The 27,456-nt window shown below is 38.2% G+C and overlaps 2 protein-coding genes across 2 annotated transcripts; both read right to left on the reverse strand.

Moving 5' to 3' along the window:
* Window positions 1-7,968: 7,968 nt before the first annotated feature.
* On the reverse strand, window positions 7,969-8,904 carry LOC139187266 (olfactory receptor 5M5-like). Its single transcript, XM_070803272.1, has one exon. It carries the CDS (start codon window positions 8,902-8,904, stop codon window positions 7,969-7,971), a length of 936 nt encoding a protein of 311 aa, XP_070659373.1.
* Window positions 8,905-22,442: 13,538 nt separating this feature from the next.
* On the reverse strand, window positions 22,443-23,375 carry LOC139187205 (olfactory receptor 5M10-like). Its single transcript, XM_070803209.1, has one exon. The coding sequence runs from the start codon at window positions 23,373-23,375 to the stop codon at window positions 22,443-22,445; it is 933 nt and encodes a 310-aa protein (XP_070659310.1).
* Window positions 23,376-27,456: the final 4,081 nt, after the last annotated feature.

Genomic DNA, 27,456 nt, shown 5'->3' on the forward strand with positions numbered 1-27,456 from the left:
CATCATCTCCACTAGCTTTGTTCGTAATGATGCTTTCTAAGGCCCACTTGACTTCACATTCCAGGATGTCTGGCTCTAGGTCAGTGACCACACCATCGTGATTATCTGGGTCGTGAAGATCTGTTTTGTACAGTTCTTCTGTGTATTCTTGCCATCTCTTCTTAATATCTTCTGCTTCTGTTAGGTCCATGCCACTTCTGTCCTTTATTGTGCCCATCTTTGCATGAAATGTTCCCTTGGTATCTCTAATTTTCTTGAAGAGATCTCTAGTCTTTCCCATTCTGTTGTTTTCCTCTATTTCTTTGCATTGATCACTGAGGAAGGCTTTCTGATCTCTTCTTGCTATTCTTTGGAATTCTGCATTCAGATGTTTATATCTTTCCTTTGTTCCTTTGCTTTTCGCTTCTCTTCTTTTCATAGCTATTTGTAAGGCCTCCTCATACAGCCATTTTGGGTTTTTGCATTTATTTTCCATGGGGATGGTCTTGATCCCTGTCTCCTGTACAATGTCACAAACCTCATTCCATAGTTCATCAGGCACTCTAATCTATCAGATCTAGGCCCTTAAATCTATTTCTCACTTCCACTGTATAATCATAAGGGATTTGATTTAGGTCATACCTCGATGGTCTAGTGGTTTTCCCTACTTTCTTCAATTTAAGTCTGAATTTGGCAATAAGGAGTTCATGATCTGAGCCACAATTGGCTCCTTGTCTTGTTTTTGCTGACTGTATAGAGCTTCTCCATCTTTGGCTACAAAGAATATAATCAATCTGATTTCGGTGTTGACCATCTGGTGATGTCCATGTGTAGAGTCTTCTCTTGTGTTTTTGGAAGAGGGTGTTTGTTATGATCAGTGCATTTTCTTGGCAAAACTCTGTACATCTTTGCCCTGCTTCATTCCATATTCCAAGGCCAAATTTGCCTGTTACTCCAGGTGTTTCTCGACTTCCTACTTTTGCATTCCAGTCCTCTATAATGAAAAGGACATCTTTTTTGGGTGTTAGTTCTAAAAGATCTTGTAGGTCTTCATAGAACCATTCAACTTCAGCTTCTTCAGCATTACTGGTTGGAGCATAAATTTGGATTACTGTGATATTGAATGGTTTGCCTTGGAAATGAACAGAGATCATTCTATCGTTTTTGAGATTGCATCCAAGTACTGCATTTCTGACTCTTTTGTTGACCATGATGGCTACTCCATTTCTTCTAAGAGATTCCTGCCTGCAGTAGTAGATATAATGGTCATCTGGGTTAAATTCATCCATTCCAGTCCATTTCAGTTCGCTAATTCCTAGAATGTTGACATTCACTCTTGCCATCTCTTGTTTGTCCACTTCCAATTTGCCTTGATTCATGGACCTGACATTCCAGGTTCCAAAGCAATATTGCTCTTTACAGCATCGGACCTTGCTTCTATCACCAGTCACATCCACAGCTGGGTATTCTTTTTGCTTTGGCTCCATCCCTTCATTCTTTCTGGAGTTATTTCTCCACTGATCTCCAGTAGCATATTGGGCACCTACTGACCTAGGGAGTTCCTCTTTCAGTATCCTATCATTTTGTTTTTTCATACTGTTCATGGGGTTCTCAAGGCAAGAATAATGGTTTGCCATTCCCTTCTCCAGTGGACCACATTCTGTCAGATCTCTCCACCATGACCCGCCCATCTTGGGTTGCCCCACGGGCATGGCTTAGTTTCATTGAGTTAGACAAGGCTGTGGTCCTAGTGTGATTAGATCAACTAGTTTTCTGTGAGTATGGTTTCAGTGTGTCTGCCCTCTGATGCCCTTTTGCAACACCTACCGTCTTACTTGGGTTTCTCTTACCTTGGGCTAAGTATCTCTTCACGGCTACTCCAGCAAAGCGCAGTGGCTGCTCCTAACCTTGGACGAGGGGTATCTCCTCACCGCCACCCTTCCTGACCTTCAACGTGGGATAGCTCTTCTAGGCCCTCCTGTGCCTGTGCAGCCACGGCTCCTTGGACATGGGGTTGGTCCTCCCAGCTGCCACCTCTGGCCTTGGGCGTGTCGGTGTGGGATAGCTCCTCCCAGCCGCTTCCCCTGACCTCAGACGTGGGGTAGCTCCTCCTGGCCACTGCCCCTGACCTCGGACGCCTGGTAGCTCCTCTCGGCCGCCCCCCCAACCTTGGACACAAGGTAGCTCCTCTCGGCCGTTCCTGCGCCATCGCAGCCTGGCACTCTTGGCCTCTGCCCCTGACCTCGGACGTGGGGTAACTCCTCTTGGCCACCGCCCTTCGGGCGTTGTGTCCTCCTGGCTTCTGCCCCTGACCTCAGACGTGGGGTAGCTCCTCTCGGCCACGCTTAGTGCACCGGTCGTCGCAGCCGCCTGCATAGCTGAACAAAAATAAGCCAGAATATAAGACATTTTAAATACTGAAAGCAAGTATCTGTCTTTCTACATTCATACCCAAATAAATTCTCCTCTGAGAATGGACAAGTGATATTCTCAGATAAGTGGATAGAGAGGGACTCTCACTGAAAGAACTGATTAAGGATATATATCACACAGAAGAAAACTAAACCATAAATGAACAATGGGTGCCATATAATGTGAAAGTGAAGTCGCTCAGTCATGTCCAACTCTTTGCAACCCTGTGGACTGTAGCCCACCAGGCTTCTCCTTCCATGGGATTCTCCGGGCAAGAATACTGGAGTGGGTTACTATAATAGTGAGAGAAAAATTGATAAATGTCATGAAAGTTAAAGGAACATGAACATTGAATCACCATTTAATATAACTGTAATCATATACAATAAAGATAATATTTAAAGTTCATTAATAAATGATTTACTATTGATGATTTATTCTATACCTGCAAATGACAGTTTATAAGTTAGAAGCAGGATGAATTCATAATTAAAATATTGTATATTCCTTTTGGGAGAAGGCAATGGCACCCCACTCCAGTACCGTTGCCCAGAAAATCCCATGGACGGAGGAGCCTGGTAGGCTGCAGTCCACGGGGTCGCTAAGAGTCAGACACGACTGAGCGACTTCACTTTCACTTTCCACTTTCATGCATTGCAGAAGGAAATGGCAACCCACTCCAGTGTTCTTGCCTGGAGAATCCCAAGGACGGAGAAGCCTGGTAGGCTGCAGTCCATGGGGTCTCACGGAGTCGGACACGACTGAAGCAACTTAGCAGCAGCAGCATATTCCTTTCATTATTTAATAACAATGTAGATATACTGATTAACGAAGACTAAGTTAAGACAAGTATGCATACACAATTTAAGCGAACTTACTAATAATAGAAAATAGACTGTGTCATAGTCAAACAAGGATTAAAAAGGAAAGAAACTTGCAAAATATGATTTAATTCACAGTAGGTAAAGAGGAGAAAAAGCACAAAAAAGTTTGTGGAAAGCACAAACTAAGTTGTCAGAATTATTCAAAAGTGGCAATATCCACAATAAAATAAGAAATAGTGATCAAAAGGACTCTGGGCCTGAAAATAAAAAGGTAAAAATAAACATACTGGACATAACCAAACAAAAACAAAAAATAACAGTCAAATATATGTGAATATCAGACAAATCAGGCTTTTAGACTTTATACATCATAGAAGGGAAAGAAAGTATAAGTGATAAAAGGAATAATACCAGTTTAGCAGTTGATAAGACCTAATAATATAGTCTAAATAGTTTCAAAAACTACAAAAGAAAATAGGCAAGTCCACATCATCGTTCTCCATTTTCATATCTGAAAATTCAAACACTGAAGATCTGATAAAAAAAATTTACTGGATAGAGTTAATAGGACGCTGCTCTGCTCAGTTCCCATCTCTTCTAAGCATGTTTCAGTGTCATAGTCTTTCCCCCAGATATGCTTCAGGAGGATATGCCAAAGATGAGCCCTAGTGTCCATGACATGGAGAGGTGATGGATCTGAGTTTCTGAAACAATGAAATAAAAGGACCTGCTGTTATAGCACAGGGAGGACTGCTCAATATTCTACAATAATCTAAATGGGTAAACAATTTGAAAAATATAGATTCATGTATAGTTATAACTGAGTCGCTTTGCTGTACACCTGAAAATCACACAACATTGTTAATCAACTATGCTCCAAGATGATAAGAAAGCTGTGGTACATATACACAATGGAGTATTATTCAGCCATTAAAAAGAATACATTTGAATCAGTTCTAATGAGGTGGATGAAACTGGAGCCTATTATACAGAGTGAAGTAAGCCAGAAAGAAAAACACCAGTACAGTATACTAATGCATATGTATGGAATTTAGAAAGATGGTAATAATAATCCTGTATCAGTTCAGTTCAGTCGCTCAGTCATGTCCGACTCTTTTCGACCGCATGAATCGCAGCACGCCAAGCCTCCCTGTCCATCACCAACTCCCGGAGTTCACCCAGACTCACGTCCATCGAGTCCGTGATGCCATCCAGCCATCTCATCCTCTGTCGTCCCCTTCTCCTCCTGCCCCCAATCCCTCCCAGCATCAGAGTCTTTTCCAATGAGTCAACTCTTCGCATCACATGGCCAAAGTACTGGAGTTTCAGCTTTAGCATCATTCCTTCCAAAGAAATCCCAGGGCTGATCTCCTTCAGAATGGACTGGTTGGATCTCCTTGCAGTCCACGGGACTCTCAAGAGTCTTCTCCAACACCACAGTTCAAAAGCATCAGTTCTTTGGCACTCAGCCTTCTTCACAGTCCAACTCTCACATCCATACATGACCACAGGAAACACCATAGCCTTGACTAGACAGACCTTTGTTGGCAAAGTAATGTCTCTGCTTTTCAATATGCCATCTAGATTGGTCATAACTTTCCTTCCAAGGAGTAAGTGTCTTTTAATTTCATGGCTGCAGTCACCATCTGCTGTGATTTTGGAGCCAAAAAAATAAAGTCTGACACTGTTTCCACTTTTCCCCATCTATTTCTCATGAAGTGATGGGACCGGATGCCATAATCTTCATTTTCTGAATGTTGAGCTTTAAGCCAACTTTTTCACTCTCCACTTTCACCTTCATCAAGAGGCTTTCTAGTTCCTCTTCACTTTCTGCCATAAAGATGGTGTCATCTGCATATCTGAGGTTATTACGAGACAGCAAAAGAGACACTGATGTATAGAACAGTCTTTTGAACTCTGTGGGAGAGGGAGAGGGTGGGATTATTTGGGAGAATAGCATTGAAACATGTATAATATCATATATGAAACGAGTCACCAGTCCAGGTTCAATGCACGATACTGGATGCTTGGGGCTGGTGCATTGGGATGACCCAGAGGGATGGTATGGGGAGGGAGGAGGGTTCAGGATGGGGAACACGTGTATACCTGTGGTGGATTCATGTTGATATATGGCAAAACCAATACAATATTGTAAAGTTAAAAATTAAAAAAAATAGAAAAAAATGAAAATGTGGCATTGCGTGATATCCTAACACTGCTAGTTATCCTGACACTGGTAGTCTATACTGCTTTATATTTTGGATGTATGCTGGAAATTGTTCATAACAAAACAAAACAAAAAAATGGAACCTCAAAACTAGTTTTGTGATGGGGATATAGATAGATTAAAACACTTAAAATATATAATAAAAATATTCTGTAGGATATTTAGGATTTACTTCAACAATCTTATGAATGAAGATTCTATTGGACCAGTACTAATAGCTAAAGATATATCTTGGAGTAATAACCTGAGATTCCTAAAGGTTTTCACTTCATATAATTTTAATAAAAAATACAAAAAAAAAAAATCCAACAAGCAAGTTCACATATTTGGTGACTATGGGTAATGTAGATAGAATAATCTGTTTTTTTGCTAATTTTATAGAGCAATGACAATGCTGTTTGGTCTTGTGTCTTAACATATGTGTGGTATTATTTTAATATACTGAGTCAAAACTAACAATTTGATAACATTCTTCCAAGTCTCATAGGTGAATTATAAAAGGAAAAGAATAGTCAATAGGCAAAATGATTTGTTAAATTAAAGTGCTCACTGATTGATCAGAGAATACAGGTATGTTACATGCCAGTGACCAAAATGTCTACACTATTTGGCAAATAGCTTCTCTTGAATTGCTCTTCTTACTGCTTTTTAAACATTTTCTCCACCAGTGGATCTTCCCAACCCAGTTCTGAAACCTGCATTTTCTGAGTCCCCTGAACTGCAAGCAGATCCTTTACCACTGAGCCACTGGAAAAGCCTCTATAACCGTTCTAAAAATTGTAAATCACTATGCTGAACACCAGGCTTTCCTGGTGGCTCGGACTCTAAAGAATCTGCCCGCAATGTGGGAGACCTGGGTTTGATCTCTGAGTTGGGAAGATACCCTAGAGAGGGGCATGTCAACCTACTTGAGTATTCTTGCCTGGAGAATCCCCATGGACAGAGGAGCCTGGCAGGCTACAGTCCATGGGATCACAAAGAGTCCGACATGACTGGGGGACTTTCAAATGTTGTATACCTGAAACTTAAAATTACAAATCAGTTATAAATCAGTTTTTTTTTTTTGTCTTTTACTTTATTTTATTTATTTTTATTTTTTTTCAACTGCACTCACTCTTTTTTTTAACCATAATTCATTTTAATTTTTTAATTTTATTTTATTTTTTAACTTCACAATATTGTATTGGTTTTGCTATATATCAAAATGAATCCGCCACAGGTATACATGTGTTCCCCATCCTGAACCCTCCTCCCTCTTCCCTCTCCATATCCTCCCTCTGGGTCGTCCCAGTGCACAAGCCCCAAGCATCCAGTATCGTACATCGAACCTGGACTGGCGACTAGTTTCATATATGATATTACACGTTTCAATGCCATTCTCCCAAATCATCCCACCCTCTCCTTCTCCCACAGAGTCCAAAAGACTGTTCTATACATCAGTGTCTCTTTTGCTGTCTCATATACAGGGTTAGGGTTAGGGTATTACTCAGCCATTAAAATGAATACATTTGAATCAGTTCTAATGAGGTGGATGAAACTGGAGCCTATTATACGGAGTGAAGTAAGCCAGAAAGAAAAACACCAATACAGTATACTAACGCATATACATGGAATTTAGAAAAATCAGTTTTTTAAAAAATCAACTTGATTTACTTAACAGAACCAAGTTCTGCTCAACTCTCATCTCTTCTGAGTTTTCCAGCATCGTGAGCTTCCCCAACTTGTATGTCCCGGGGGAGACGCCAAAGGTGAGCAGTCAGGTCCATGAAATGGAGATTTGTGCAAATTTGAAATAAGCGTCATTGTGTGAAAACTTAATGATGATTAGTTATGCTTTGAAAAGTGTTCTTTATATCATTCACTATTTTTGTCTGTGAGCTGTTAACAGAGCATAATTTAAAAAAAAAAAAAGTGAAAGCCTAATATAAGTTAGTGCTGGAGGCATATTGGTTAAAAAAAATTTTTAAGAAATAATTTTTAAAAATCTAAAGGAAATTTGGCATTTCTGTCAAACATTTAATCAATGAGGATTCCGTTAGTATAGTTCTTAAGTAATAATTTAAGATACCCAAAGATCTTGGATATATAATGTGAACAAAGGAAAAAACCAACCAACCAAAGAAAAAACTTTCCTCCTTATACGATTGACAAGTTTTGGAAAATAATTTGGAAAATATTAAACCCCTCAAATCAAACAAATTGGCATTGTCTTAGGATCATTGGTAATTCTGCCTTTTATAACTTTCTACCTTTATGAGTACTGTGCACAGAATTATCTGTCCTTTACTAATATTACAAAAATAGCAATGCTGTCTGGTCTTGTCATTGAATTTCCACGTGGTGTTCCTTTTAAATACACTGAAATGACACAAGCTAATGATCTGACAGATTCTTTCACATTTCATAAGTGAATTGCAAAAGGAAAAACTAAGTCAATGACAAAAAGTGACTTATCAATTTAAAATTCTCTCTAATCGGTCAGAAAATACAAATCTATTACATACGTCTGGCCAAATGTGTACCTAATTAAACAAAAATTTTCTCTTGCATTACTCTCCTTATTGCTCTTTTAACATCTTTGTTCCGAAGGCTGTAGATCAAAGGGTTAAGCATAGGACTCAGAAAGATATAAAAAACAGCTGCAATTTTGGTCTGTTCTACAGATGCCTCAGAAGGCGGCCTCAGATACATCCAGAACAGTGTGCCATAAAACATAGTGACAACTGTCAGATGAGACCCACAGGTGGAGAAGGCCTTGTGCCTCCCTTCTGGAGAACACATTTGCAGAATGGCTGTAAAGATGAAAATGTAGGAAATGAGGATGATGGTGAGAGAAAACACGAGATTGGAACCAGCCACCACGAACATGGCAGTTTCATTGACATGAGTGTCTGAGCAGGCCAGGACTAGGAGAGGAGGGTCTGCACAATAAAAGTGGTTGATTTCATTGGGTCCACAGAAGGAGAGGTGGAGCATCAGGATGGTCTGTGCAAGACCGTTTGCAAAGCCGTAAGTATAAGACGTAGCAACGAGAGAGAGGCAGACACCTCGGGACATTTTGCTGCCATATAACAAGGGTTTGCAGATGGCCGTGTAGCGGTCATAAGCCATTGCTGTGAGCATATAGCTATCTGTGAGCCCCAAAGAAATGAAAAAGTCAAACTGTATAAAGCAACCAAGGAAGGAAATAGTTTTTCTCTTGGATAAAAGATTGACCAGCATCTGAGGAGTGACATTGGTGGCATAACAGAGATCTACAAAGGAGAGGTGGCTGAGGAAGAAGTACATTGGAGTCTGAAGCTTTGAGTCAGCTCTGATTAACAAAATCGTGCTCACATTGCCGAAGACTGTGATCAGGTAGATGACTAGGAAGACCACAAAAAGGACAGGCTGCAACTCAACTCGATCTGTCAGTCCCAGGAGGATAAACTCAGTCACTTCTGTGTAATTTTCTCTTAACATTGTGTTTTCTCAGCTTCCAATGATGTCTAAAGTAAATGAAATAAAAATGCATTTGTTTTTTTTTATCATTTTCCATTACTCACATCATCAATGCCTACTTCTTTCAAACTTCTAAACACATATGGCATAAAGAAGTTACATAGAGGACTTTCTAGGTGATCCAGCAGTTAAAACTTCATTTTGCAATGCAGGGAACAAGGATTTGAACCCCTTTTAGGAAACCATGATCCCACATGCCTCATGGCCAAAAAAAAACAAAACATAAAACAGAAGCAATATTATCAGAAATTCGGTAGTCTTTTAAAATGTTCCATATCAAATTTTTCTTTAAATATCCAGAAATAACCTAGTAATCATACACTAGATGCTTCAATATTTAACTTAATATAAAACACAATTACATAGTTTCAAATGCTTTTCTGCAAGTCTTTTCATAGTTGAGAAGCTTAGATCTTTCCTACAAATCATTATCATGAATAGGTCACTTCCAATCCCTTTAAATATTGCTTTTCTTTAAAACTATGATTCTTTGTTTTCAGAATGATTTTGATGTGGTGTCTAAAGAGTCAGTAATTGAAATTCATTTTGTTCCCCCAACAGGTGAATGATTTAGGGAAACAGAACAGATAGATCTTTATAGAACCAGTGTCTGCCTACCTGCCACTCTAACCTCAAGGTTATTTTCAAGCTAGTCCCTCACCCTGTGATGCATGTTCATTTTATCCACACTTGCCTATCTCAGGTTGCCCTTACATTACCAAATCTTACTTCAGTAAGATATCCCAAGCTATCCTTAGCTTTGTATATTTCGGACAATTATTTAGGGCAATAATTGACTTAGCAGCAGCAGCAATTGGCTCATGGGATGCAAAATTAAATTGGTGTTTTTGTATAAATACAGGTAAAAACACAGTACATAAACAATATGTGATTATTTTTATATATCCAGATTTATCAGTGATGTTAAATATTAAAGGAGGGAATAATTGGGATAAAATAATGTATTAAAAATGTCCCCTTGAGGAGAAGACAATTTTTTTAAAAGTGATTGACACACCCATCCCCAAACTGTAATAATTTTGTTGTAGCTTTACCTCATTTTAACTCTTTCATAATGTAAGAATAAGTTGTATGATAGGGATTCAATTTGAGTTCTGTAAATGTCACACTGAGAATAATGATAGTACTTTTTATAAAACTGAGACAGTATGTAATAAATCACAAAGTGCATTTTGCAACTTTTGTACATGATAAAGGAGACCATCTCCTTGGAAGAAAATCTATGATGATCCTAGACAGCATATTAAAAAGCAGAGACATTACTTTGTTGACAAAGGTCTGTCTAGTCTAAGGTATGGATTTTTCAGTAGTCAGGTATGGATGTAAGAGTTGGACCATAAAGAAAGCTGAACACCTAAGAATTGATGTTTTTGAGCTATGGTGTTGGAGAAGACTCTTGAGAGTCCCTTGGACTGCAAGGAGATCCAACCAGTTCATCCTAAAAGAAATCAGTCCTGAACATTCATTGGAAGGACTGATACTGAAGCTGAAGCTCCAATACTTTGGCCACCTGATGCAAAGAACTGACTTGGCAAGGTAGTCTTAGAGAGTAGTGGACAGAAATGGCTTGCGACACTATAAACCTTCCTATTCTTGACAGACGCTCTCGACCTGAGGCTCTGTCTTGTGCCCTTTGATCTCTTTCTTTTTCCATTGTGATACCACTCCATGGTATATTTATAGATATTTGTACTATGAGAAAAATAGAATTTTGCTTAGCTGGTAAAGAATATGCCTGCAATGCAGGAGACCCCGTTTTGATTGCAGGGTCCAGAAGATCCCCTGGAGAAGGGATAGGCTTCCCACTCCAGTATTCTTGGGCTTCCCTGGTGGCTCAGATGGTAAAGCATCAGCCCTCAATGCAGAAGACCTGGGTTTGATCCCTGGATTGGGAAAATCCCCTGGAGGAGGCCGTGGCAACCCACTCCAGTATTCCTGCCTGGAGAATCCTCATGGACAGAGAAGTCTGGTGGGCTACAGTCCATGGGGTCACAAAGAGTCAAACAAGATTGAGTGACTAAGCACACACCACAGCAAACTGTTCAATACCTAGTCCTACCTGAGAAAGAAGGGTGATTTCCCAGTGACAGCACAAATATGAAGTAGCTGAGAAATTTATACCAGAATTGTCACAGAGGGATCAACACCTTAGGGTTCAATTATTTTTCACAGAAAATCATTTAGACTATAAACCACCATGAGTAATTTACTCTTTTTAAAATCTTAAGCCCACTGAGGACATGATTCTTGCCTCTCCCCAGTATCTTCAGGGAATCAAATCTTCTGAAATGGTATACTAATGGGAATCATTTTTTTTAACTTATGCCTAAATGTCTTGATATTTTGAGACTTTACTTGAGTAAGTTATTAAGTTATCATGCAGATAGAAGACTGAATGATATAGGAAAACCATCAGACAGTCAGATAACTTTGGCTGCATTTGAACTACTTATTTACTGATTCTGAACCTTGCTCTTTATATTTTAATTGTTATAATAATAAACACATAGCAAAGGGAACACCATGGATATACAGATAATATAAAAGTGCTAATGATGCTTCTTTTGTCAGTCTAGACCATCTGTACAGTTTACCTTTTTTCTTTTTTTTTTTTTTTTTTTGGTCTACCTGGAGCTTAATCTTTAAATTCCATCAATAGAGCTCCTTGAGTGTCTAGTTTCCATCTGAGTTAGGCCAATGGAAGAAACCAGGAGCATAACAGAAATGAGAGGAAGAGAAAAGTATCCAAATTTCATTTTCTCCCAGTTTCACAATGAAGTGCCAAGGTGGCTGCATCTTTCAAAGAAAATTCCTGCTAAGGTGTGTGTTGAAAAGGTGGCCTGGCATGCTCTTCCTGGATCTTGTGACACTAGAATCCTGACAGAGGCCCTTGTGTTGACTGCTTTGGGACTGGTATGAAAATTGCCTTATGAACTTAGCCTCCAGGTACTTCAAGCTCGTGGACTGATTTAATTAACACTGCCAGTATTCTCCTTATTAAATTAAATTCTTTCCATTAAATTCTCTTCAGTTAAAACATCTGAGTAGGATTTTGTTTTGTCTCACATCCCTGACTCAGACCAGAGGGTTTCACAATAATTACTCAATAAATGTGATTGAAGTGATATTTCTTGCTTCACCATTGCTGGATACTAAAAGGACCATTGAATCATCATCCTTCTGGGTCATGGATCACTTGCAGACTACACACAGGAGTCAGAGATTAAAATTACTAGAATTGTGCTGTACTTATTCACTCAACTAGTCTGACTCTTTGTGACTTCATGGACTGTCAACTACCAGGCACCTCTGTCCATGGGGATTCTCCAGGCAAGAATGTTAGAGTGGGTTGCCATGGCCTCCTCCAGTGGATCTTTCCAATCCAGGGGTTGTACCCGGGTCTTTGCATTGCAGGCAGATTCTTTACTGTCTGAGTCATCAAGGAAGCCCAAGAACACTGGAGTGGGTAGTCTACTCCTTCTGCAGGGGAACTTCCTGACCCAGGAATTGAACCAGGATCTCCTGCATTGCAGGTGGATTCTTTACCAGCCAAAATATCAGCATTATTGGAGATAAAACTGGATATGAGAATGTGGCTTATACATGCTTCTCCACCCCTTTCTTGAGAATTAGAGTCACCTGGGCAAGCAGAATAGTGAGATAATTCTTGCTCCCTCCTCCTCCCCTTTGACATGACCAAGCAGCATCTCTGACTGAGATGGACTGGGTATCAACTACACAGAGCAGAAAAGGACATTTCTATTGATGATAAGACACCTGCAGTTATCTTACATATCTTCATATGTAAAGGACTTATTGTATATGAATACAGTTTTGCTGTTTGTGAGAACATGGATTCACTTGGAGGGCATTAAACTGCTGAAATAATGCCGAAAGAGAAAATACACAAATGTTGTATGATATGGCATGTATGTGGAATAGCAAAAACATAACAAATTTAATAAGTGAACAAAAAAAGAAGCAAACTCACATACATAGAAACCAAACTATGGCTACCAGTGGGGAGAGGGAAGTGGGGAAAGGCAATATAGGGTTAGGGGAAAATTGAGTTATTAGAATATGTAAAATCATGTGTATGAAACTCTTGAAAATTTTAAAACATTGAAGAGTTTTAAAAATCTTTCACTAAACAATGATGGAGGTCCTAAGATGGCAGAGGAATAGGATGGGGAGACCACTTTCTCCCCCACAAATTCATAGAAGGATCATTTGAACGCTGAGCAAATTCCACAAAACAACTTCTGAATGCTGGCAGAGGACACCAGGCACCCAGAAAGGCAACCCATTCTCTTCGAAAGGAGATGTTTTATCATCAGTGTGATATGGATGAAGAAGTCTTGAGGCTACTGTAAGAATAAGACTGAAAACCAGAGGCAGGAGGCTTACATCCAAAATTTGAGAACACCAGAAAACTCCTGACTCCAGGGAACATTAATTGACAAGAGCTAATCCAAAAGCCTCCATACCTACACTGAAACCAAGCCCCACCCAAGAGCCAACAAATTTCAGAGCAAGACATACCAAGCTAATTCTCTAGCAACACAGGAATATAACCCTGAGCATTAATATACAGGTGGCCAAAAGTCACAGCAAACCATAGACACCTCAAAACTCACTACTTAACACTTCATTGCACTCCAGAGAGAAGAGGTCCAGCTTCACCCACCAGAACACCGACGCAAACTTCCCTAACCAGGAACCCTTGACAAGCCACTCATCTAACCCCACCCACAGGGAGGAACCTCCACAATAAAGAGGAACTACGAACTTCCAGCATACAGAAAGGCCACCCCAAACACAACAACCTGAACAAGATGAAAAGGCAGAGAAATATTCAGCAGGTAAAAGAACATGATCATTGCCCACCAAACCAAACAAAAGAGAGGGAGATAGGGAGTCTATCTGAAAAAGAATTCAGAATAATGATAGTAAAAATGACCCCAAATCTTGAAAACAAAATGGAGTTACAGATAAATAGTCTGGAGACAAGGATTGAGAATATGCAAGAAATGTTTCACAAGCACCTGGAAGAAGTAAAAGAGTCAATCAATGATGAATAATGCAATGACAGATCAAAAGCACTCTAGAGAGAACCAACAGTAGAATAACTGAGGCAGAAGATAGGATTAGTGAGGTGGAAGACAGGATGATGGAAATAAATGAAACAGAGAGGAGAAAAGAAAAAATAAATAAATAAAAGAAATGAGGACAACTTCAAAGACCTCTGGGACAGTATCAAATGCCCCAACATTCAAATCATAGGAGTCCCAGAAGAACACAATAAGAAAAGTCATGAGAAATACTTGAGGAGACAATAGTTGAAAAGTTCCCTAAAATGGTGAAGGAAATAGCCATCCGAGTCCAAGAAACCAAGCAAGTCCAAACAGGATAAACCCAAGGAGAAACACACCAAGGCACATATTAATCAAATTAAGATCAAACACAAAGAATGAATATTATCTTTCAATAGAAACTCTTCAGGCCAGAAGGGAATGGCAGGACATACTTAAAGTGATGAAAGAGGAAAGGCTACAACCCAGAATACTGTACTCAGCAAGGATCTCACCCAAATATGAAGGAGAAATCTAAAGCTTTACAGATAAGCAAAAGTTGAGATAATTCAGCAGCACCAAACAAGCTCTCCAACAAACGCTAAAGGATCTTCTCTAGACAGGAAACACAGAAAGGGTGTATAAACTCGAAACCAAAACAACAAAGTAAATTGAAATGGAATCATACTTATTAATAATTACCTTAAATGTAAATGGTTTGAATGCCCTAACCAAAAGACAAAGACTGGCTGAATGGATACAAAAACAAGACCCCTATATATGCTGTCTACAAGAGACCCACCTCAAACCAAGGGACACATACAGACTGAAAGTCAAGGGCTGGAAAAAGATTTCATGCAAGTAGAGACCAAAAGAAAGCAGGAGTAGCAATACTCATATCAGATAAAATAGACTTTGAAATAAAGGCTGTGAAAAAAGACAAAGAAGGACACTACATAATGATCAAAGGATCAATCCAAGAAGAAAATATAACAATTATAAATATATATGCACCCAACACGGATAAGGCAATGGCATCCCACTCCAGTACTCTTGCTTGGAAAATCCCATGGACGGAGGAGCCTGGTAGGCTGCAGTCCATGGGGTCGCTAAGAGTCAGACGCAACTGAGCGACTTCACTTTCACCTTTCACTTTCATGCATTGGAGAAGGAAATGGCAACCCACTCCGGTGTTCTTGCCTGGAGAATCCCAGGGATGGCTGAGCCTGGCGGGCTGCTGTCTATGGGGTCGCACAGGTTTGGACACGACTGAAGCAACTTAGCAGCAGCAGCATGCACCCAACATAGGCACACCACAATATGTAAGGCAAATGCTAACAAGTATGAAAGCAGAAATTAACAGTAACACAATAATAGTGGAAGAGTGTAATACCCCACTTACACCTATGGATAAATCAACAACATAAAACTAGCAAGGAAACACAAACTTTAAATGATACAAGGGACCAGTTAGACCTAATTGATATCTATAGAATGTTTCATCCCCCCAAAAAATGAATTTCACCTTTTTCCCAAGTGCACATGGAACCTTCTCCAGGACAGATCACATCCTGGCCATAAATCTACCCTTGGTAAATTCCAAAAAATGGAAATCATTTCAAGCCTTTTTTCTGATCACAATGTGGTAAGATTAGATGTCAACTACAGGGGGGAAAAAACTATTAAAAATGCAAACACATGGAGGCTAAACAACACACTTCTGAATAACCAACAAATCACAGAAGAAATTTAAAAAAAAGAAATAAAAATATGCATAGAAACTAATTAAAATGAAAACACAACCCAAAACCTATGGGATTCAGTGAAAGCAGTGCTAACGGGAAGGTTCATAGCAATACAAGCTTACTGCAAGAAACAAGATAAAAATCAAATAAAAACCTAACTCTACACATAGATCAACTAGAAAAAGAAGAAATGAAGAACCCCAGGGTTAGTAGAAAGGAAGAACTCATAAAAATTAGGGCAGAAATAAACGGGGAAAAAAAAAAAAAAGAAAGAAAACTATATCTAAAATCAACAAAGCTAAAAGCTGGTTCTTGAGAAGATAAATAAAATAGCCAAACCATTAGACAGACTCATCCAGAAAAAAACGGAGAAGAATCAAATCAACAAAATTAGAAATTAAAATGGAGATATCACAACAGACAACACAGAAATACGAAGGATCATAAGAAACTACTATCAGCAACTATATGCCAATAAAGTGGACAAACCGCAAGAAATGGGCAAATTCTTAGAAAAGTATAACTTTACAAAACTGACCAAGGAAGAAATAGAAAATCTTAACATACCTATCACAAGCACAGAAATTGAAACTATAATCAGAAATCTTCCAACAAACAAAAGCCCAGGACCAGACAGCTTCACAGCTGCATTTTACTGAAAAATTCTACCATTCTACCATTTAGAGAAGAGCTAACACCTATCCTCCTCAAACTCTTCCAGAAAATTGCAGAGGAAGGTAAACTTCCAAACTCATTCTATGAGGCCACCATCACCCTAATACCGAAACCAAATAAAGATGCCACAAAAAAAGAAAACTACAAGCCAATATCACTGATGAACATAGATGCAAAAATCCTTAACAAAAGTCTAGCAAACAGAATCCAACAACACATTAAAAAGATCATACACCATGACCAAGTGGGCTTTATCCCAGGAACGCAAGGATTCTTCAATATTTAAAGATCAATCAATGTGATATACCACATTAACAAATTGAAAGATAAAAACCATATGATTATTTCAATAGATGCTGAGAAATCCTCTGACAAAATTCAACATCCATTTACGATAACAATTCTCCAGAAAGCATTCATAGAAGTAACATACCTCAACATAATAAAAGCAATATATGATAAACCCACAACTAACATTATCCTCAATGGTGAAAGATAGAAAACATTTCCCCTAAAGTCAGGAACAAGACAAGGGTGCCCACTCTCACCACTACTATTCAACATAGTTTTGGAAGTTTTAGCCACAGCAGAAGAAAAGAAATGAAATCCAGATTGGAAAAGAGGTAAAACTCTCCCTGTTTGTAGATGACATGATCCTCTACATAGAAAATCCTAAAGACTCCACCAAAAAATTACTAGAGTTAATCAATGAATATAGTAAAATTGCAGGATATAAAATTAACACACAGAAATCCCTTGCATTCCTATACACTAACAATGAGTAAACAGAAAGAGAAATTAAGGAAACAATTCCATTCACCATTGCAACAAAAAGAATAAAATACTTAGAAGTAAATCTACCTATGGGGGAAAAAAAAAGACCTATATATAGAAAACTATAAAACATTGATGAACAAAATCAAAGATGACACAAATAGATGGAGAAATATACCATGTTCATGGATTGGAAGAATCGATATAGTGAAAATCAGTATACTACCCAAAACAATCTATAGATTCAATGCAATCTGTATCAAGCTACCAACGGTATTTTTCAGAGAACTGGAATAAATAATTTTGCAATTTGTATGGAAATACAAAAACCTTGAATAGTGAAAGCAATCTTGAGAAAGAAGAATGGAACTGGAGGAATCAACCTGCCTAACTTCAGACTATACTACAAAGCTACAGTCATCAAGACAGTATAGCACTGGCACAAAGACAGAAATATAGATCAATGGAACAAAATAGAAAGCCCAGAGATAAATCTACAGATCTTATCTTTGACAAAGTTGGCAAGAATATACAATGAATAAAAAACAATCTGTTTAACAAGTGGTGCTGGGGAAACTGGTCAACTACTTGTTAAAAAAAAAAAAAAAAAGAATGAAACTAGAACACTTTATAACACCATACACAAAAATAAACTCAAAATGGACTAAAGATCTAAATGTAAGACCAGAAACTATAAGACTCCTAGAGGAAAACATAGGCAGAACACTCTGTGACATAAATCACAGCAGGATCCTCTATGACCCACCTCCCAGATTTATGGAAATAAAAGCAAAAATAAACAAGCGGGACCTAATTAAAAGCTTGTGCACAACAAAGGAAGGTGAAAAGATAGCCTTCAGAATGGGAGAAAATAATAGCAAAGGAAGCAACTGACAAAGAATTCATCTCAAAAATATACAAGCAGCTTCTGCAGTTCAATTCTAGAAAAACAAACGACCCAGTTAAGAAATGGACTAAAGAACTAAACAGACATTTCTCCAAAGAAGACATACAGATGGCTAATACACACATGAAAAGATATTCAACATCACTCATTATCAGAGAAATGCAAATCAAAACCACAATGACGTACCATCTCACGTCAGTCAGAATGGCTGCTGTCAAAAAGTCTACAAACAACAAATGCTGAAGAGGGTGCTGAAGAGGGTGCACAGAAAGTGGCAAAGATGATGGATGCCACTTCCATAATTAGGCAATATAAAATTGTGACTTTTGTCTTGCCAGTAGTATCTCTTTCTCTCTGGATTTGAGATAAGCAGATATATTGTGAGTTTCCTTAGGAAGATACCATCGTGACAATGAACTGTGTGTGGACACATTCAGGAGCCATCAAGAAACTGAAGTCAATGAGGTACCATCTCACTCTGGTTAGAATGGCTGCTATCAAAAAGTCTACGAACAATAAATGCTGGAGAGGGTGTAGAGAAAAAGGAAAGCTCTTACACTGTTGGTGGGAATGCAGACTAGTACAGCCACTATAGAGAACACTGTGGAGATTCCTTTAAAAAATGGGAATAGAACTACCAAATGAACCAGTAATCCCATTACTGGGCATACACACCAAGAAAACCAGAACTGAAAGAGACACGTGTACCCTGATGTTCACTGCAGCACTGTTTGCAACAGCCAGGACATGGAAGCAACCTACATGTTCATCGGCAGATGAGTGGATAAGAAAGCTGTGGTACATATACACAATGGAACATTACTCAGCTATTATAAATAATGCATTTGAATCAGTTCTAATGAGGTGGATGAAACTGGAGCCTATTATACAGAGTGAAGTAAGTCCAAAGAAAAACACCAATACAGTATATTAACGCACATATATATGGAATTTAGAAAGATGGTAACCATGACCCTCTGTGCAAGACAGAGACACAGATGTAAAGAACAGACTTTTGAACTCTGTGGTAGAAGGCAAGGGTGGGATGATCTGAGATAATAGCTTTGAAACACGTATATTATTTTTTTTTTTGAATCACGTATATTATTGAAAGGTTGTTATTGACCCACGAAAAGATGCCAGGATTCTTGGCCTCTGGAGGAGAATTCAACCCAGGGCCAGAGACGAGGCTTGATCGCTCAGAGTTTTTGTGTAACAAAGTTTTATTAAAGTATAAAGGAGATAGAGAAAGCTTCTGACACAGGCATCAGAAGGGAGCCAAAAGAGTACCCCCCTGCTAAGTCAGACACAACTGAGCAACTGAACTGAACTGAACTGAGCAGTCTGTTAATGAAAGAAAAGAATGTCTTAAAAGTCAGAATGGCACCAGGCCCCTCATCCATAAGATGCATTTTGGGATAATCTTGGCACCAGAAGATTCATCCTGGGACATAAAACCATTGACTTGAATCTTGTAGAAGGGCAGATTACCATACAAATAGTTTCGTTTACATAGATTCAGTTCATTTCAGTTCAGTCACTCAGTCGTGTCTGACTCTTTGCAACCCCATGAATAGCAGCACGCCAGGCCTCCCTGTCCATCACCAACTCCCGGAGTTCACTCAAACTCATGTCCATTGAGTCGGTGATGCCATCCAGCCATCTCATCCTCTGTCGTCCCCTTCTCCTCCTGCCTCCAATCCCTACCAGCATCAGGGTCTTTTCCAATGAGTCAACTCTTTGCATGAGGTGACCAAAATATTGGAGTTTCAGCTTCAGCATCATTCCTTCCAAAGAACACCCAGGGCTGATCTCCTTCAGAACGGACTGGTTGGATCTCCTTGCAGTCCAAGGGACTCTCAAGAGTCTTCTCCAGCACCACAGCTCAAAAGCATCAATTCTTTGGCACTCAGCTTTCTTCACAGTCAGGGGAACAATATCTGAATATAACATACTGGTTTGTCAAGTAGATTCTGAGCTATTAGGCGGAACCAACTTGAAGACAAAGTCTGGGGTAAATGCATAGTACATTAGCATAGCTTAAGACAAACATTTCCATAAGAAAAATGCATTGGTTAACTCAAGGTTTGAGAATGGTTAACTTCAGGTGAAACCAAATGTCATTAATGGCAACACAGCATTTTAAGAGAAACCTTTTACATTTGTATAGAGAAGGAAAAAAAATATTGCTTGTGTGTTTCCTCCTGCTGCTCAAGAGAGATAAAAATGTCTGACACTTGCAGCCTATTTCCTCCGTTTGGAAACCCCTAGCCTTCCTAATTGTTACCCTCTCATTATCATATGTGAAAGAGATCACCAGTCCAGGTTCAATGCATGAGACAGGGTGCTCAGGGCTGGTGCACTGGGATGACCCAGAGGGATGGGATGGGGAGAGAGGTGGGAGGTGAGTTCAGGATGGGCAACACATGTACACTCATGGCTGATTCATGTCAATGTATGGCAAAACCCACTACAATATTATAAAGTAATTAGCCTCCAATTAAAATAAATTAATTTAAAAATACAGGGAAAATATTACATTTTATATATTTTGGTATTTCTTTGTTTTTCTACAATTAATATGTTCAATTATTTTTGTAACTAAGTTAGTGTGATTTAATTGTTAATATTAACTGCATTAAAAGTGGTGTTCACTGAAAATAGTATCTTTGAAATGTAAACCTTATACTATCAAATGAAACTCAAGATTTATATATAGCACATGATTCCAATTTTTCTTTATCAATTATAATAATATATGTACATAATATTATTGAGAAGCAATATTTAAAAACACAAAGAGAATTCATTCATTGGTTTAGAACACATAACTCATAAAAGTTATTTCTTCACATCTGTTTTTATTTTCTAGTCATTTATAATGAATATGTATGTTTTATAATCTGAAAAATATATTCATAAAATATGGTCAAAATAAATCTTCCACATATCAAAATTGCCTGCTTTACATGGAACAACAAGACAGTTCTATTATATTACCCACAAATTATCCTGAGGACATGTAGAAGAAATTCACATTAGCTGTTATTAGTTATCTTGCTCTCATTACAATCACCATGATCATTTATAGCAATAGACTGGTCAATTCATCACCCCCAACATCCCATCCAGTATTTGTTGTATAATAAGTGGTTTATTAATACACACACAGAGAAGACAAAGAAACATCAATGAAGACATAAACTATATATTTATAGTGAGTAGAAAATATTATTTCTTTTTGTGAGATTATTTTCTGTTTTTAAAACAAGTGTATCAATTACTAAATGAAATTGGCAATAGTTTAAAAAAAAAATAAGCGGTTTAGCTGAGTTCTTCAGGCGGTTCTAGTGCTAAAGGAACCCCCCTGCCAAAGCAGGAGAGGCAAGAGATGCGGCTTTGATCCCTGGGTTAGGAAGGTCCTCTGGAGGAGGCATGGCACCCCACTCCAGTATTCTTGCCTGGAGAATCCCATGGTCAGAGGAGCCTGGTGGGCTACAGTCCACAAGGTCACAAAGAGTCAGACACAACTGAAGTAACTTATCATGCACACAAAAGAGGTGTAGCCACTTCAATATGAATTTGAAAGAGAGAGAATATAAAATCAAATTGCCTTTGTGCTACTAAATGGCTGAATGACTTTGGGTAGACCCTAAGGGTCTCCCTGTGCCTAACAAAGTAAAGCTTATAAATGGAGATGATCATTTTCTCACTAGTTCATTTGTTAGGATTTAATGCATAATGACATAAAAGTGAGAACTCAAATATAATGGTGTTACTTATGATTATTTTCATACATGTTGATGTATACTCTCAAGAATTTCTGAGGTAAGTTTCACACAAAGACTTACAGAGTACGAAAACATAAATCACAAATATAGGTCAATAATTAGAATATTTAAAAATGAGAGACTCCAAATAGGTCAACCATTGGATTAAGAATTGCAAAGACTGAGTTTAAATTTGGGTCCTAAAAGCCACAGTGGTTTTCAAGACTACAAAATTTAGGCAAAATGTTAAGTACTTTACAATGATTTTAAAACACATTTTCAAACTGGATATAAATCTTGACATCAGAATATTCTGTTGGCTAAGGGTGAAACACAGCTCTTTGCTTAACCAAAAGAAGAGATTGCTATATGTCATGTCCCAATGTCTAAATGATTTGATCCTCAAAAAAAAAAAAAAAAAAAGGAACCTGGAGTTCTATCACAGAGTTCTGTGTTACTCATTTCTAATCTCTATAACACAAAGTTGTTATGGACACTTAGTCATATCAAGTGAACAGATGTTTAAACTGCAATTTTATGAAAGATTTCTCTTAATCATTTGCTGCATGGCTTGGATCACATCCTTGTTCCTCATACTGTAGATCAATGGGTTCAACATTGGGCTCAAAAAACTATAAAAGACTGCAAATATTTTAGACTCCTTTACAGACTTCTTAGTTGGAGGCCTCAAGTACATGCAGAAGAGAGTTCCATAAAATAGAGTGACTATTGCCAGGTGGGAACCACAGGTAGAAAAGGCTTTGTGCCTGCCTTCCACAGAATGGATTGCCAGGATAGATGCAATGATGAAAACATAAGACAGGAGAATGATGAACAAAGAGCTCGAGAGAGTGAAACCAGCAACCACAAACATTGCCATCTTTTTGACATAGGTGTCAGAGCAGGCCAACATTATCAGAGGAGGATCAGCACAGTAGAAATGGTTGATCTCAAGGGAGTCACAGAAGGACAAGTGAAAGGTCAGCAGTGCCTGAGAGAGGCCATTGAAGAATCCACAAATATAAGGGACTGTGACTAGAAAGATGCAAACGTCCTTGGACATCCTGGTGCTGTAATATAGAGGGCTGCAGATGGCTACATAGCGGTCCAAGGCCATTGAAGCAAGGAGATAAAACTCAGTGATCACCAGGGCAATGAAGAGAAGGCACTGTGTGAAGCATCCAGCATAGGAGATGGTCTTCTGGTCTGAGAGGAAATTGTGCAGCATATTTGGAGTAACATTGGAGGAATAGCAAAGGTCTACAAAGGAGAGGTGGCTGAGGAAGAAGTACATGGGGGTCTGGAGGTGGGGATTGGTCCTGATCAGCATGATCATGCCCAGATTCCCTGCCAGTGTGACTAGGTAGATCACCAGGAACACCCCAAACAGGGCCTTCTGTAGCACTGGGTCATCTGTGAGTCCCAAGAGAATGAATTCAGTCACTGCAGTGTGGTTAGGGGAAGACATATTCTCATCCCTTAAAAACTGAAAGTGGTAAAGTGAAGAATTCTATCTGATCCTGATTATGCATTTATTCCATTCTTTTGTCATTTACTTTTGACCTATCTCTCTATAAGGAAATTACTCTTCTCAACCAATGCATCAGAGCATCTATGTAAATATTTGCACCTTATCTCTTTGAGATATATTTTTCTATATATATATACTGGAAGCACACACTCACAAACTCACACATTCTCTTTCTCCTTCTTATTTGTAAATCTTGTATACACATATACAATTAAACCTGTTTTCTTGGAAAACTCCATATTCAGTATTTTTTTTTTCAAATTCTGTGAAAAAGAAAGCCAAAAGAATGAAAACCAGGTCTGGAAAGCAGCAGGTCAGTGGCATCATTCAAATGGACAAATGAAGGATGCAGAGTTTCTATGGTCCCTGCACCTCTGATACACTATTGTTTTCGACACACATTAGAAGACATGTTCAATCCAGCATTTTCTCCTGAAACCCATACTTGTCTAGCTTAAATTCATTCAGAAGACATTTAATTAGTAGATGCATCTCTTGACATATGGCTAAGAAGGTACAGAATGAAGAATTGTTCTTTCTGCTTTTTAAATTCACCCACTCATTATTTATGGAGGCTTTTTTTTTTTCTATTCTAGCTTCTGGGGTTACATGAGTGAGCAAATTACCTATCCCGGTGAACCATATATTGTAAGAGAGGTAATAGATATTTAGCACATAGACAAACGTTTACCGCAGTGTGTCACTTAGAAGAAAACACTATGAGGAAAATTAAAGGTGGAGTGCTTTTAGATGGCCATTCAAAGAAAATCTGAGGGGGCAGAATTTGAACAGTAAATAAAGAATTCAAATACCTGAAGAGGAATTTGTTTCCATTATTTTTTAAAACTGACACACCTCTGAATATATTTGTTTAGGAAAACACATCAGGATAATATTTAAATGTAGACTTAGCTCCCAGCTGGAATTATCATTTCTGGTTTTTGTTTTTGTTTTTTTGGGAAAGTAAGATATGACTGGAAGCATTATGCCTCAAGAATCTCACCTTAAGGCTTTTTAAATTTAGTTTTCACATACACATCAGAAGAGCCTGTATATAATACTTGATTTTTCAGAGATGCCATGAAATATTAACATTTGAATAGAAAGTATATATGATGAAAATAATTTTTTCAGTATTGGTGAGAATATTAATTTTCACACAAAATAAAAAACATATTTTTAGTGAACAAATGTAGAAAATGACTTACGTGTAAAACTGAATTACTATATTTTCTAAAACAGGTGGGAAGATTTATAGTGTTTCTTAGGAATATTCCCTAGAGTATTTTTTTTTTAACTCTTATAATCCAATTAAGATAGATTTTGTTCCCTCAAGGGCATAACCTTAATTTCATGTTTTGAGATCTTTAATTTTCCTTCAAGACCAAAATCTGTATGCAACATCTTTGTATGCTGCTTTATACTATGTGGCTGAAATCTTAGGCAAAAATAAAGAAGTTCACCATCACTTTTAATAGTATGAATGGACAAAAATATGGTTGGATGAATTTTGCATTTTTTGTGTCTAAAAGTGACTGAGAACCAGGATCATTCATAAAATTGATGTATCACAAAATTGGTGATTTAGGAGGAAAAGTCAAATATGAGTAAAGAATATCTGAATATTGTTTGATACTGCATTTGTTAGAGAATAAAGGAATCCATAGATGGTCTCAGTAGCCTCTATCTTCCAGGGCATTGATAACTCCAGCCAATTCAATCAAAGGAATTAAAGTAGAGTCTCATTAAGACAAGAGAGGCATCTCTGATTGTTTTAGATTTCCAAATACTGGGTTATAGTCTGAGAAATCAGTCAGTGAAATAAAGCTGTATATCATTATAAAAATGTATATTGTCATCAACTTAGCACATTAGGAGAGATATGAGCATAATGGTGTATTTTTCAGATTGGGGTCAAAAATATTTATTTATCCCAACATTTTCTGTTTTACCTTGATTCCTTGAACAAATTAAATAAAATTTTAAAGTGTAAAATCCTAAATATTCCCATGAAATAAAAGTTTCTTATATGATTGTAAGGCTAATTGTAGGATAGTAGAGCTCTTATTTCCTGACCCCTTAATGTAAAGATTCCTTATCTTGCATAAAGATACCTGAAGGTTTGACCCTTCTTTAAGCTGAATGTCAGCGCTGGTTTCCTAAAGTACTTATATATGTATGTAAGTACATTCTGATATGGGCTTCCCTGGTGGCTCAGATCATAAAGAATCTGCCTGCCAAGCAGGAAACACTGGCTCAAGCCCTGAGTTAGGAAGATCCCCTGGAGAAGGAAATGGCAACCCACTCCAGTGTTCTTGCCTGGAGACTCCCATGGACAGAGGAGCCTGGTGGGCTACAGTCCATGGGCACACAAGAGTTGGACAGGACTCAGTGATTAAACCACCACCACCACTACATCCTGATATACTTTAATATAGAATAATGTTGTAATAATCATAATATTTACAAACAGATTTTTCCAAGAAGAGGTAGGACTAACTCAGTAGCAATTGAACAAGTAAGAAAAAAGTAGTGAATTAACTCTGGAAAGGCAAAATAACAATACTTTTCAGTATGGGATCATTTGATCAAAAGTTCATGCATAAGAAGTAAATGCTTATTTATTTTACATGTATAACAACAAATAATGCTGGAGGGCACAGAATTTACCTATCTACCATTGATACTGGTTAAAAGAAGGATTTTCAGCATTCTTATTTTATTTTCCTAGAAAGCCTTCAGGAGATTCTATTTAATTTATATTTGAAGACACAAATGCCTTAGTTAATATCACTCTGCTTCAATTGCAATGACCAGTTGACACGTGTCTGCTAAAAGAACACATAATTGTTTTAGCTACACAAATGTCAAACAGTCAGATAATTGAAACTATCCCACTGACTCTGCTATTTGTGTTCTTATGATTATTTAATTCACTATATTTTTGGTTATGGCAGATTCAATAATATACTGGAAGTTCTAATCTATGTAATAAAATTGTATTGATTGAAAGGGGAAAAAAATAAAAGCATCCTATTCATAGATCGCTTAATAGTTTATATGCTGCTGCTGCTGCTAAGTCGCTTCAGTCGTGTCTGACTCTGTGTGACCCCAGAGACAGCAGCCCACCAGGTTCCCCCGTCCCTGGGATTCTCCAGGCAAGAACACTGGAGTGGGTTGCCATTTCCTTCTCCAGTGCATGAAAGTGAAAAGTGAAAGTGAAGTCGCTCAGTAGTGTCCGACTCTTAGCGACCCCATGGACTGCAGCCCACCAGGCTCCTCTGTCCATGGAATTCTCCAGGCAAGAGTACTGGAGTGGGGTGCCATTGCCTTCTCCGAATAGTTTATATAGAATCTCCTTTTAAGATACACAAATAAAATGTTAACTAGATTTATTGTGGTGATCATTAAGTTGTACATCCCATTTTTTAATATGCAGAAGAAAAGCTAAGCCTACATAGTGGAAGGTCACAAGGTAAAGATCAATATGCATAGATTATTTATATTGTTATGTAAAAGCCAACCATAACTAGAAAACAAATGCTTCTATATATCACTTGGAGAAGGCAATGGCACCCCACTCCAGTACTCTTGCCTGGAAAATCCCATGGATGGAAGAGCCTGGTACACTGCAGTCCATGGGGTCGCTAAGAGTCGGACACTACTGAGCGACTTCACTTTCACTTTTCACTTTCATGCATTGGAGAAAGAAATGGCAACCCACTCCAGTGTTCTTGCCTGGAGAATCCCAGGGACGGGGGAGCCTGGTGGGTTGCCGTCTATGGGGTCACACAGAGTCGGACACGACTGAAGTGACTTAGCAGCAGCATATATCACTTATAGTAACATCAAAAGAGTAAGCCACTTAAAAATGATTTTTTAATAAAACTTCAAGAGTTACATACTGATAACCACAAAACATTGCATGCATAGAGAAATTAAAGGAGACTTAAATAATGGAGAGATATATCTTCCTTGTGGATTGTAATATTCAGTAGTTTTAAGTCCAATATTTTTA

Source organism: Bos indicus, chromosome 15 (assembly GCF_029378745.1).
Source record: "Bos indicus isolate NIAB-ARS_2022 breed Sahiwal x Tharparkar chromosome 15, NIAB-ARS_B.indTharparkar_mat_pri_1.0, whole genome shotgun sequence".
NCBI lineage: Eukaryota > Metazoa > Chordata > Mammalia > Artiodactyla > Bovidae > Bos > Bos indicus.